The sequence below is a fragment of the Embiotoca jacksoni genome, unplaced genomic scaffold, assembly GCF_022577435.1.
Source record: "Embiotoca jacksoni isolate LCO1_2020_lvr unplaced genomic scaffold, fEmbJac1.0.p SCAF_22, whole genome shotgun sequence".
Classification (NCBI taxonomy): Eukaryota; Metazoa; Chordata; class Actinopteri; family Embiotocidae; genus Embiotoca; species Embiotoca jacksoni.
The window spans coordinates 9,948,273-9,962,859 of NW_027185363.1; the positions used below are offsets into that span (position 1 = coordinate 9,948,273).

General features: G+C 40.6%; 1 protein-coding gene across 3 annotated transcripts in view; it reads right to left on the reverse strand.

Moving 5' to 3' along the window:
- Nucleotides 1–837: 837 nt before the first annotated feature.
- LOC138203173 (netrin-G1-like) overlaps nt 838–14,587 on the reverse strand; it is a 64,338-nt gene continuing 50,588 nt past the window's right edge. For 2 of the 3 annotated variants that reach the window (XM_069157872.1, XM_069157871.1), the window contains exons 5-7: nt 11,557–11,583; nt 10,263–10,307; nt 838–3,446 (exon numbers count right to left, since the gene is read on the reverse strand). In XM_069157872.1, the coding sequence (XP_069013973.1) occupies nt 3,208–3,446; nt 10,263–10,307; nt 11,557–11,583 (311 nt within the window). In that variant the 3' untranslated portion in view covers nt 838–3,207. The remainder of the gene's footprint in view (nt 3,447–10,262; nt 10,308–11,556; nt 11,584–14,587) is intronic. The other variant, XM_069157873.1, reaches the window with a different exon arrangement.

Here is a 14,587-nt window from a genome sequence, read left to right on the forward strand (position 1 = left end):
CTTCCAGAATTTGAAAATACAGCCCTCTTCCTGACGTTTTCTATCCTGCCTTCTCTTTCCTAAGCCTCACCCACCACACCAGCATGAGCATATGCACGCGCTTCTTACAACACAATGATTGCCTGCCCGCCGGGCGCCGGGTGAGCAGCTGCGACTTACAGCTGTGCACCACAGACTTCCCGTAGTGGAGGATGAGGCTGCTGGGGACCAATAGCTGCCTTTTTTGGGGGTCAAAAACAACCCCTCTCCCCCTTAGTCTGGCAGTGGACTAGACTGAACAACTCTTATGTCCCCCACCACCTCCACATAAACGATGCACTCTTGGTGGTCTGTTTGGAGGGCTGACAGACTCGACGTTGAGGTGCAGGTGGATGCCGGTGCAGCGACAACCCATCCCGGCATGCCACTCGGAGCCTTTACCTCCATGCTGTGCGGTGACTTTGTGTGCAGCTTTATATGACAATTGGGGGCAGATTCACCACCGGATATATTCATTATTTTTGAATGAATATCCTTGATTTTCTATAATGGCTGAGACTAAAGCAGGTGTCATTTCTAGCCAATAGTAATAACAGCTGTTGCAAACACATCGGACGAGCTGTAGCAAGCTGATTGTTAAAATGTTGTCTTTCCGTTTTATGCTGGCCCGTTATAAAAAGAGGAGCTTGTAAAAATGCCTTCGATGTGAAGTTGATGGATACACGTTGTGCTAAAAACATGATGCTAAAAGCTTCATATTCCAGCAGTGAGTTAGTCCGACATGCAAGAAAGTCCAGCCGAACCCTGTTTAGCCGCCAAGCGTAGGCTCTGTGTTTACATACTTTGACAAGCAAGACAGAAGGTAGACATTTTATTGTTTGTATTTCCATCAGTATGCTTCACTTTAACATTAAAACAGAAAAAAAAACAAAAAAACTTTTTTTTGAGTGAATCCCGTGTTGTTGAATCAGGTGCTAGTTTGGATAGCCTCTTGGCGGTAGTTAGTGTAGTGTGGACCAATACAGAGCTGCTAGTTTGACTCCAACCTCTGACCGCATCCGCTGGTGTCCACAAAAGAGGAAAAAGGATGTGCTACTCTGAGCGGAGATATTATTTTTTGAATCATTTTGAATTTTTGAATCCCACGAAGTATGAAATGCTCCTTGGCTTTGAAAGTAGTGCAATTTTTTGATGGTGAACCAATTAGCTTAACATTTGCAGTTTAAGTGAATAAACCCATTGAAGTATATTTGGTTGCTGAAAGGTTGTATAAAAGACCCCATCGTCCTCCAAACTCTCCGTTATCCCTCTTAATGCAGCCCGTTGCACACTGACACTGATTTCCTTTCTAAATGAACTTAACTGACCGTCAGATTTATGCTGACCATGAACTTCTGTTTTTGTCTTCTAAAAATGTCTTATTTTCATCCGTCCCCTTTCTAGTGATTTTACACAGAGGATGAGACCATTTCAAATATTTAATTTCCAAAAGTTGCTTCTCCGTCAAAAAAAAAGAAAGACCTTCACTACTCTTTTCTTGGACAGTGTCATTTAATGAGAGGCACTTACATAAGACTCGAGCACAATTAGGTGTTTCATGACAACCCTGGGACTAAAATTAATCTCTCAAACGAAATTGGTCTCAGGACTCAATATGTCACCCACTGGGACGCGACATTTCTATTCATTGACCCTCCGTGAATTAAAGCTCATTTCCTGAAAGTGTAGCTTTGCGGAGGCTCCCGCTGCAGGGATGCAGGCTTTCAACCGTACCAGCTCAGAAAACCTTCCCCTCTTCCCATTTGATTCAAGGATTAGATCTGATTACAGATTTGAGCTGGACTACCTCTGCGACAGCCGTGCAATCTCCTTTTCTCTGAGTCTTCTTGTTAAATTTACATAAAGTTGATGGGATTTTTGGATCAAGATTCCCCTCATTCTCCCGTCTTTCACGAGCACGAGGATGTGTTACAGCACAGTTAAAAAGAAAAACAACTGCAGTCATACAACCGGGAAGTTATTTGTTGATTGATATATTATCATCAACAACCGCTGCTTCAGTGAAATGGTCAATGATTGGCATTGTTAGCTTTTAAAAATCCTTTAAAATGACATTCAGCTATTGTCATTGGCTTGTACCTATCTACAAACAATACACTGGTTCACTCAACACATCTTGTCTCAAATGTCATGTTAATACTGAATAAAAATTACTACTGTTCAACAACAAGACGAAGACATGTTTTTTCTTTTTCGCTTTGGTGGAAGTGTATTGTGTAAGTGTGTATGTAAACATAGTTTTGACAGCAGCTCTCAAATGAAGAGAACCATGTGCCACACAAGCAAAGAAATAATACAACCGAACTCCTTACGCACCCAGAGTCCACATCTACTGAAGGACAGGTCGGCAGCGATAGAAAACAAGTAATACATAGTTTTGTTTTACGTAGTCATGAAAATATCTGTTTTTATACAAAATTAAATACAGTTACAGTATGTTACAACTTTTTTTTTTTTTTTTTTCTTGCCCATACAGGTGAGCTCAAGCATGACTACAAAGCCTCTGGAGAAAGAAAAAGTACTAGATTTCGGTATTCGTAAGGGGGCTTATACATGTGCAGCATTTGGCAAAAACAACAGACACCCTTCAGCAAAGTAAAAATCACCAGGGTCACCAAAAAGCACAGGAGGGAGTACGTGAGGTAAAAAGGGACGAGTGACGGAGAGGAGAGAGAAGAATGTCACAAGTAAGGAAGGAGGCAGTGAGGCAAGATGTTTTTAAGATGTCCCCGTCCACACTATTATTTTTTAATCACTTCAGATGATACTTGGAAAGATCATGTGTCTAGTTTTGTACAGGTTGCGCTCAGAATGTGGGTAGCTCTAATCTGAGTGGAGTCTCCAGTCTGCCTTTTATTAGGGGTATGACGTAATCACGAAGCACGGGCTCCGACTGTTTCCTCTGTGAAGTTATAAGACAGCAGTGACTTCACCACATCTCTCATAAATCCTTCTATCATTCAGTATAACACAACGAGTGCACCACCTGTTGCACGAGTAACACTGTGACCCACCACTGTGGCCACGGATATACAAAAGAGTCGCTTATATTGTACGCCGAGCACATTGTCCACACATTCTTTATTCTTCATGTCCTTAAGTTTGAGAGTTCGGTCTCAGCATTTTTGTGGTCTCAGGGTTTTGGTTGAGGATTTTGGTTCAGGTCTCTCAGCAAAGGGAAACAATCAATAGCGGGAGCACTGCAAGGGTAAGAGCGAGCCCGCGAGCCGCGGGGGGATGATGGAGCGAGGCCCGTCCAGACAATTGGTCATCACACTCCCCGGGACCCTGGCAGCGAGCTCTCTCGCACAGGACGCCCGTGAAGCCGGGGGAGCAGTGGCACCGCTGATGGTGGTGGCACGTGCCGCCGTTCTGACAGCGCAGCATCGCGTTGTCACACACCCGAGCTGAGGAGACGAAAGCAGAAAGGGCAGAGGGGGGTTGAGGAGAGGGGGAGGGCGGGGGAGGGGGGGGGTCGAGACAGGAAGGCGTGATTAATAGATCACTCAATGATAGGTCGGCACAGAACATCAACAGGCAGGTTCACAGGGCACAAGCTGCCTCTTCCTGTCCTGTCTGCATCGCTCTGTGTCCTTAGAGCACAGCTGACACGTTAGAGAGGGCGAAGCCAAGGACTTCAGAAAGTGTGCAAAAAGGAAGAGCAGACAGCAGGGCACATATTAAATGAACAGTGGAGCACAGCCAGCCGCCTGTGAAGACACTAATACTGAATGACTGTTTATGACAAAAGAACACGGACATTTTATGGATATTTTTAGGCGCACCAAAGGGACTTTGTGGGGAAAATAATCCTGGCAAAACAAAAGAGCAAACAAACCATGGCACTGATGAGGTGAAATTAATGATTAGCGAATCAAAGGTTTGTTGCCACAGTATTGTGAAGCAGCTCCCTGTGTGATGAGAACAGGAGAACAGAGTGAAGAAATGGGATGGATACCTGGCTCTGTCACACCGCCACAACCTTTGATATGCAAATAAGCATTTCCAAGGAATTCACCAATTGCTGTTATTTTCTTCTCTGCGGGTAACCTTACAAACAATACAACACTGCTGTTAGAAAAAAAAAAAAAAGATTTAATTTCCATGACTGCATTGTTTTAGTGGCCATCAAACATTCCTTCCTTTTTTGAGTAAGATTACGACTACATACGCAGATATTCACGTTTCTAGACAAAAACTCACGACTCAATTATCCCAGGAAGCTTCTCTGCTGGCAGAGGTGAAATCCTGGAAGAGGTAATATTTGCCAAGAGATTTCAATGTAATTGGATCTCTCTTCCCGCATAAATAGTAATCACATTTTGGGGTTTTCAGTAATGTGGCTCATGCATCAGAATAAACTCAACAAATAATCATTGCTCATGCCAAAACTGATTAAGAAGGCGTTGGTATTGCATTTAACTTCACGATATTCCCACCCACTTCACAGACACCTCTGCCATTATGTGCTTTAAAATGGAAATTCCACTTGTGGACGCAGGGTTTTATTCTCAGCATGCGATTGTTCAGCAACTTTTTAATGAAGTGCTGTAAATTATGTGCTTTCTTCGTCTACTTTCGGTAATCCTGAGAGATTTGCTATGATACCCTTGGTGTGTTCAACTATTTTTTATATGTATATAGAAATTTCAACAATGATAGCATCATAAGAGCAAATACAGCAGCTATTCCAGTCAGTCAAACTCCTTACTTAAAATGCAGGTGGTCTTTTAGCTGTGTTGCATGATATATTTCTGCCGGCATGTGGAAATAGTGAATCCGTAGCAAAAACTGTTCAAAATCAGAGACTGACATCAAACCCTGACATTTACCACTCATGGTTCAGATAGATACAAAAAAAAAAATTCTGCAACATAAATTCTGAGTCATTGCCAGAAATATATAATGATCCTCATAATTAGATAAAAAACAAAACAAAAAATACAGCCAGATATGCAAATAATGAAGAAGCTGTTAATTTATTTTCATCTTTCTTTAAAAAGGCCAAATCAATACTGAACAAAACAAAGAATTATGGTGCCGACAGAAGATGTATTGATATTGAGAATTTTGGACATTTTTGTAATGAGTGGGGCTTTGAAAGAGGCTAGATTAGTATATTATTATTAGGTGTATTAAGCATCAGACTTTAAAATTCTCTTATTCCCCTTGAAAAAAGCCATGACCAGGATGTACCTGCCCATTATCGTCGCTGATTTATGCAGGATTTTACAAGAAGGCATAATTTGCAACTACTGAAATTAATATATACCTCATATAAAAATCACCGGGGAAAGACACAGAGGTTTGTCAGTCTCTGAACACTCTGCCCCCCCACAGAGGACGGTCTCACTCCTCAGAGGACCGTCTCACTCCGCAAACTCCACTGGATGTTCTCCAATTAGTGATGACATTTTTCAAAGAGAACTGATTGGTCAGTAGTCGGTAATTTCGTATGTTTTAATCTGATATCTCCAACATAACCTGCTCCGAACCAGGTAAAATTTGCAGCATAGATTACCATGGTGATCTAGCTATATTAAAAGAGAGCCACCTTCGTGACACTGACAACCCCGGCTTTAGTCTCAACAAACGTCTCTAAGCCACTAATCTCGCTTCGTAGGACACCCCTCTGGTCTAGAAGTATCTGTACTTTAATTTTGCATGCATGAAAATGGACTCCTGAATTATGGAGAGATGCTGCCCTGTCCTCAGTGGGTTCAAACATTAATGGCCTTCTGGTGACGCCCGAATCAGCGATGTCTAATCACGTTTTGTTTTTTTTACATTTTAATTTTTCCAGCTAATGAAAACACCTGCTCTGTTTGTTTTGGAAAAGACTTCCATGGGATCAGCTGAGTCTCAAATTGTCAAGTCTAAACATTAACACTGTAGCCTGTGGCCGAAGGATAATCTGTGTCCTCCAGCAGGCCCTCAGGACCATTGTCTTTCTAAAAGCATCTGTAGCCCAATTAGTTTGCTTATGCAGAGGCTTAAGCCTGCGGTGCCTTTGTGGAGCCACATGGTGGGCTATCTGAACAAAATGCAGTGGAAAATAAATCAATTATTTTGTATCACTTAGACACTGGGTATGTGTGAAATAATAAGAGGTCTGTCAGTTGACATGTTGGGTTATCATCTATTATAAATTAAATGCTTTGCATTCTTGTGTATGATTCTTCTTTCTTTCTTTTTTTTGGCACTTTGCGTCCCCATTTGTTTGTTTTCAATAATGACGTCTTTTTTTTTTTGTCATTTAAACATTCCACCCAGTGTGTCATACATTGATGTCCTTCTAGTTAAACTGTGACACTTCAAACTGGCTATCCACTAGTGTCCGACTGTGAGTATATACACCGAACGGGTTGATTGGCTGAGTGGCTGCAGGTGAGCAGATTAGGGAACTGGGAGCAGGTGAGGTGGGTGTGGCTGACAGAAGACAAAAAAGAATTGAAGGGCACAAAAAAGGCAAAGAAAAGAAAAAGAAAAGTCAAGGTAAAGTAAAAACAAAAGAACACAAAACTGAGGTCAGGATATTGTGCTGTCTTTTGAACTTTATACCGTATGGTGGGCAACACTGATTTTCTACATGCTGAGTAATTATCAATATAAGACATTTAAACCAATTTTTTAAAATTTAATTTCAATCTAGATTATTATCCTGTATTAAAAAGATAAAAGTGTGCACGACAAGGTGTAAAATCCAACCACAGTGAGGAAGCAGAGCCTAGAGATGTCTGGCCATGGTGACATGTTGTGCGCTGAAACTCAAAGCTGTAAAGAACAGAATCGCTCCTCTAATGTGAGCAGAGCGCAACGCCATGCCAGTAATGACCACTGCAGACAATTAAAAACAAGATTTCAGGCATTGTTTTTGCTCCGACTTCAATTTTTTAAATATTTTCTCGCATTGCCATAACTGTTCGTATCGCTTCATCTGGCTCCGCCATCGCTGCTATTGTTAGAACTACATGTAGAAACAAACGGTTGACTTTGCACTTAGCCACTCCCACCAGTCGCTAATTGGTTCGCCAGTCAGAGTGGCTGAGCAGACCTTAATGCCAAACAGGGTTTCCAGACTTTACTTACAGTGACGACTGAAGCTATGAGCAATAGGTGGGTGGAGCCAGGCTAGGTGGGAAAAAAAACTAAAACCAGCTTCAGTCTACAAATTTGTCTTTGCTTGTGACATCACTCAATGTTGGTACTGGCAACAAGTGAGGACACAGCAATTCCAGTTGTGGCTAAAGCACCCAAACACTCTCCCTTAGACATATGTGCACATCACACCTCTGTCAGATGTGTGACACTTTAGCAGTATAACTGTTATGAAAGATCCATACCTGCGCCTTGGTGTTGCACGAAGCAACGTGGAGATTCTCCACAGCAACAGCGCAACGGTGACAGGAAGGACAAACAGCTGAATTATATGTCATTCTGGTGTTTGTGTGACTGGAGGCATGATGCAATTGAAAAGTATATATTTGAAATGATATTTTTTTCTCCTGCACTGTAACACATTCAGTAACCCACCACTACATTTTTGTGCCAATTGGGACATATTCAATCTGCTATGATACTGAAATTTTGGCTGTAGTCGTCCTTCTTTTGTGTTGTTTTTTTTTCAGAGGATATGGTAGTCTGTTTATGTACTAAACGTACTCGGGCAGCTCTCTAATCCTCTCATCTCTGTCAACTCTCGATATCCTCAGATACTCCGTGACCGAAGTCTTTGAGATACAGAAAAATTGCAGCGTGATAACAAGTTGAAAGTCATAAATCAATGTCTTGGATCATAGCTCCTGTCACTCTTTTTTGTGGAAGATCTAGATCTTACATGGTGGAAGTGAGCTCTATTGAATGGTCAACCTTTTTAAATACAACACTTCATATCATCAGATCTGACATTAATGAATCGAATTTTGTTCATGAAGCCTGGAAGGCAGTATTAACGATCCATTATTTTAAGAAAGAACCTGCAGAGATATCATTTAACATTGCATTTAAAAAAAAAAATATATATATATAATCAAATCATATTTGTAGTGATACATTTAATATTTAAAAAAAGGCCCGTATAACTATAGATTCACCAACGCAATTAACTATAACTGGAGACAGTTTTCAGATACAGGATCTGCTAATTATATGCTCTGAGACAGAATACTGTTGCTCCAATTACACTCAATCAATATCTTTTACCATGATGTCAGTGTAAGCTGAAACTTGTGTTCAGCCATGCCTCCTGTTATCATATTAACACGAAGGCTGCATCGTTAGTCAATGATTCATGGCTCTGAAGTTCAATATAAACTGTCAGCTGTGGAGTAGCACTTGACAGCGGTGGGGATATAATACCACATCTGAAGAAAGTGTCTGAGTTTCTTTTTAATCAATTATTGCATTTGTTAATGTTCATCAAGTCAGAACTGGAAGATTTTAAAGTTGGCTTTAAAGAACTGCTTTAAATTTTAAAGTTGAAATGAGAAGACTGACACCACCCTCATGTGCCAACAGGATGTTAGCGTAGTGTAGTAAAAGACTGAAGAAGGGGAAAGAAGCTAACCTGGCTTTGTTTTAAGCTAAACATCTATTACTTAATAAGCTTACAGGTTAACATGAGTAATCTTGTTTGTTTAATTGGTTGTGGTTTTACATGGTATAACTATTTGTTGGCAAACGATGGCACACAATAGAATTTCCCGAGTTTCCCCTGGGTTCTTCGCTATTTCACAACTTTTATTTGTCAAGTTAGAGCTTGTAATGACCCACAATGTGCTAATTTCTGATTACTAAAATTAAGCAAGGCAGTGAATAAACATTTTACAAAAATGTCTGAACTAAACTCACTAAAAAAAACCCCTGCTTTTTATAGTCCTTTAAAAAGACGTATCCATTATTTAAAACCTCACTAGTTTACTGGAAATGTTCTTCTACACTTCCCGGCAATCTTGATCCTCGTCCAGGTTGAGATTTTAGTAAGGTATAACAATAAAAGCTGAAACATATGGAATGATTGTGTTTAAGCAACAGAAATTAACTAGCTACTGTTCAAGTAAAAACATTTTTGCCTCTCAGTTCCACAACTATGAGGATTTGCCACTTTTTCTCCGGCTTATTTAATTGTAGTCTGTTGGTCAGCTGAACTTAAAGATGTCCCCCAGTTTTTGAGGGGGGCTTTATTATTGTTATGAAATTGTTAATGTCAACCTATCAATTGAGTACTATAAAAATATATTATTTACATGAATTGATAATAGGATTAATTCAGTTGCAGCCCCGCATGGTGCATCAGTGCATGCTAAATAAGTTCCTCATAATAATTTCAGAGACACTGCTGTTGCAAAATAAATTGTCAGTTCTGCACTAAAGGATTTTATTATAAAAACATCTGCTCACGTTGGGTGTTTGGAACAAGTGACGCAGGAGGAGAAAATGCAGTAAACCTGCATGAAAAGCTTTTATGAAATTAGTACCGTATATTACATTAGATTGACTGTGTGATTTGACACTGATGGAGATTACACCAGGGAAGCAGAATTAGTAGTGATTCACTATAGTGCAGTAACCGGCATCTCTTCACTTCCGATCGCAGAAAACATTGAAGCATTTTCGTCGGTGCATCTCACTTGCAGCTTTGTGACTCCAGAAAAGAAAGGGAAACACTCTCCCTTGATTGTGGAAATCCTCAAAGTCGTCTTTTAATTTTTTCTCTCCTGTCTGTGAGAGCAGTGGTGCAGATGTGACTTAACACTCACTACACAGGATATCTGGGCCTGAGGATTAGCTGGAGATAGCTGGAGATCAATCTACATAAACCCCCCTGGAGCCTCTTCTCTCCTTCTCCTCTTTCCTTTTTTTTTTTTTCTTTCCTTCCTTGTGAAAATGGCAGAAAGGGTGCACCCCCAGAGAGCATTCTGGGTAATTAAAAAGAGGGCATGATCAAAGAGGTTAGGAGGCTATGGACTCAGTGAACATGAGGCATGTGGTCCATTCCCTACAGTGTTCTCACAACAAAAGGTCTGCCTTGTAAGGACCAGCGTGTGTTTGTGTGCATGCAGGATAAAAGCAGCTGGGCTTTGGGAAACCAACCTACTGCAATTTGCATAATCTACATTACACTTTTTTTTTTTCTTCTTTCGCCAAATGGCCGATCAATAAGCAGTCAATTCTTTCTATGTATTAGGAATGTCATGCTGAAGTTACAAAGCCTATAATCCTACCTTGGTTACGATTTGCAACACCAAGAGATGAAGCATTTGCTCGATCTGTGTAAAAATGGGAAAGGTTATATATTACACTGGGTTGTCATATAATTCATGCTGTGATGTAGTTAAAGGACGGGGACAGCATGCATAGATTCTAGTTTTTTACAGTAATGACTTGACCTGGCTCGATTTATCTCAGAATTATTGAAAACGTCCTCTCATATATTTGGAGTAACGTAGAAGAGTGTGCATGCAGCTTAGATGAATTTTCCACAAGACAAAAGGCAGAGACGTGTATGTATGGTGGCTGCTGTTGTTATTTAGTGTGCGGAGTCACCTTCAGGCATCAACATGCATAAGGATGCGTGGCTGGCAACCACGCCTTCACAAAAAAAAAAAAAAAAAAAAAGGTTTTATTTTCTTTGGCTTGGGGCAAATATCTGTCTGTGTGCTTAGAGCAAATATTCTAGTGTGGAAAGGAGAAATCATTCTCTGTCGTGCTGTTACACTGGCCACACATGCAGGCCTCCTGCAGTAGTTGATGAACTATTAAGTCACAACAAATGAATATACAAATAAATGTTTTAGAACAGTTACAAAAAAATAGACTTAATATTTCTGAACCATTTTGCAAACTATGTTGCAGAGTTTTAACAGTTTCTTCCTACAAGAAATATTAGAAATGGCCTGCCTTAAAATCAATTTCCATTCATTTCTATACAAGATGAAAGCCAAAAATGTCTTTCAAACTAGTTTATAATAAAATTAAACACACAATTTTTCAAGCTTTGTTGTAATGAAGAACTGCTCATTGATTTAGTGCCATTTGGAAATAAATAAAGATTGTTTTCCGTTTGTTTTCCAGAATGGCAAGAAGCTATAAAACAGGACAGCATGGCATGCAAAACAATTAGCAAGAGTGAGAAATATAAATGATTTGTAGTAACTTGGCTAAACAATAAAATTTGGATGTAGTCTCCGAAATTTTGTTTGTGAGATACAAAAAAATAGACTAGTTTGAAATGCAGTTTATTTTATTTCTTGAATTTCTTAAGAACAATTGTCACGATTAGAAATGCACTGGAGAAAAGTAAGGTTTCCTGTCACCATGCATTGCTTGACTGCAATATGATTGAATGTCTTGTTAGGATGGATTTCCTTTTTCATTGTGAAAAACATGCTGATCAATGGTAATGGAAATGTACAGCACAATTTGTCACACCAACATCATCAGTCAAACAAGAGTTAGTCATGACTGAGGGAGGAAACCATTAGTCGGCATGCCAATTAAAAAGCTTGATCAACTTACGCACTGGTCCGTGATTACTGGGAATACCTGCGGAAAGAGCAGAGAAATCACGTTTTATCAAAGCACTGACTCATTCCTGAAACTGATGTCATGACTTTGTGTGGGGAAAATTTATTTGACTGTGTTGATTGCCCAGCAACACTTATCCAATTGGTCTCCACTGTTTCCGCTGATTAGCAGCAGTAATGGCTCGGCAGAGAACCAGACCACTGCACTGGTCCAACACCCTCCTTCTTCTGATGATAATACCAGGTCTGCCAAAATGTCAACACAATCAAAACTCTAAATATGGAAAAAAAAAAAAATACTATCATCTGTGTTTTCATTCGTGCCTGGAATAAACAGGTTGTATTCCTTGTCTGTTCACTACTGGTCGTTTTTCTGTACCGTCTTTGAGTCTTAAAGTCAAAGAGGCAACTGTAACTGCAAAAAAAAAGTGTTGTGATGGACTTGGATATTCGTGTGTTTGGGATCTCAAGTAGAAAACTGATATGAAGCCAACCAAAGAAATTGAAGAGTAGCAAAAGTATATATTCATGTCAAAAATTGTAACACAATTGGACTACAAGAAATCTCACATATCTGTAAATTAAAGACAATAGACTGAAAGGAAAAGTAAAACATAGATTTCCAAGCATTGATTCAGCCAGCAGCCTCTGTCTGAATCGCATGTGTTGTCGGTGTCTGGCTGCGGATCCACTGTCTTTGTGTGATGTTAATGTCATCAGCAGGCGAATCCTACCCTGCAATTAGTGCAATTTCTGATCCCTTTCACAAGCTTTATCACTTTGTCTTCAGTGATTACATTCCGCTGTTTTTTTTTTATAAAATATTGTTTGCACCCATTCATCACTTCATTACCCGTCGGGGGCCGTTGCACAACAACTGTTGGCAAGCGCACGAAACACCGCAGCAGCAGGAAAAGTGCAGATTTAAACTCCAATTGGCCAGAGAGCGAGCAGGCCGCAATTTCTAACCAACAGTTGTTCTATGTGAGAAATGGAGGGCAAACAATGTTGCCCTTTGAAGCCCAAATACATTCTACAGTCTGATCAAACCCTCAGCCACAACGCCTCTTAACCTGTGAACCTGCTTTGGAACACAAGATGAGTTGACGCTCCCTGCGAAGTGGACTGTCAACATAATTTTTGAAGTGATTCCTCTTCGGCTCGGCAGGCAACCTCCTGATATTTCTCCTCCCTTTTTGGGGGAAAAATCTGGGATTTGAATCACTCTCAGTTACTCTCTGCAGCTGACAGCTTTGAGCCCATAGCAACACCGGGCTCCATTTTGGGCTCTAATTTATGAGATGAAGGGTCACGTATGTCCATATATCTGCATGTACTGGGATTTGAATATGTAATAGACCCTGTCCTGTTCCTACCTGCGAGATAAATGACTTCCATGATTAAAGAGGAAGACTTGATGACAGATGAAAGCTATTAAACCATAATTACATTTTGCACTTTCAGCATATTTGTCTTAATATGAGGCCAGTATGTTTAATATCCTCATAGGAAATATGAGCTTCACATAATAGATAAAGGCATGTTATGGGACCCAAGCTTTACTTATGAGAGAAATAAGAATAATTCAAGACAAAAGTGTGCTCGTTCAACACCTGGGGGACCAATAACGTTACGTCACTTCCATGTGCAACATTATTACATTTTATGCCACTGCCAAACAACTGCTAATATTGCCTTTGATATGGCTAGACCTTGGTTTCATCAGTTCAGTGCAGATGCGGCCAACTGTTGGATTTTTTAATAATGGCCTGTCAATCTGACAGCGAGCACCACATTGCAGGGAGACTCATAACGCAGCAGAGGTACGGGGGTAAATCCAGCAATATCACCTTAGAGTTCACAAACGCTTCCACAAACAGACTCCCACACAAAATCAAACGTGTTGCATGTGCATCCACGTGCACACACACCCACGCAGCCTTTGCGCACATACATGCGCTTACAACATATACAACACATATATTCATACAAAATGACAGGTTAATACTCCGATTCTTCAGCAACAGATAGCCCTAAGACGAGCAAGAAAAGCTGCGTTACCTCACACATTTTCCAACACAAAAACAGTGGATCAATAGCAATATCATATCTCTGTAAAAATCTAATCTAAGCACCATATCTGAGAATTCTAGTCAGGCAATCAAACCGAGCATCTGAAAAACCTGCCGTCAATCCCAGCAGACTGCCACCATGAGAGTATCTGACTGCAAAGCTGAATCAGTGTGAATGGGAAGGGGGGGTGGGACCAGAGGGCTAGATCTTCCACCATCTGGCCTCGCCTGGCCGTCTACCACCACATCCCTGAGTGGCTGTATTAGATTTATTGAGGCAATGAGCCCCCTGCCTCAGGCATGGGATTTGATAAATGTGACTCAACTCCCGTCCAAGATTATAATGGGGATAATGCAAAAGAGCACCTTCTGCCTCAGAGATACCATATTCACTTGTCACGGAGTTGAGATAGCGATACCAAATTCAATGTTAAAGCAGGAGCGCTGGTTTACGTTCATTTAATACTGTGTGAATAAAACATCAGACAGTTGACCAGTGAATTTCCGAAATTTCCAAAAACAAGCAGGCAGAAGCACACATGTGCAACAAGTCCTTATGTCTACCTAACAATAAAAGGTCATTTGTCCGTGATTCATAACTGTTAAAATTCCTTGTTGGGGTTTTACAAAACTGCCTCGGTTTACCACTTTTTTTTAAAGCCTTTGATAGAAACTTGCAACTTCATTACAGCTGCATTTTCACTGCTGAAGATTGTCCGATATGATGTGACCTACAAGCCCTCTTATACAAGGGTGGATCAATAAGTTCCGAGACTGCTACTGTTGTGCGCGCATGCTGAACAGGACCGCGACATGCACAGAGCAGGAGGAAGATGTAACCCTAATGAGTAAGTGGTACAAATTTCGTCATTTGATCAAAATCGGCACCAGAGTTACGCATGTTTTAGTGAACGCTCTCTGTCTCTGTGGACATGAGCGGAGGGCGCAAAT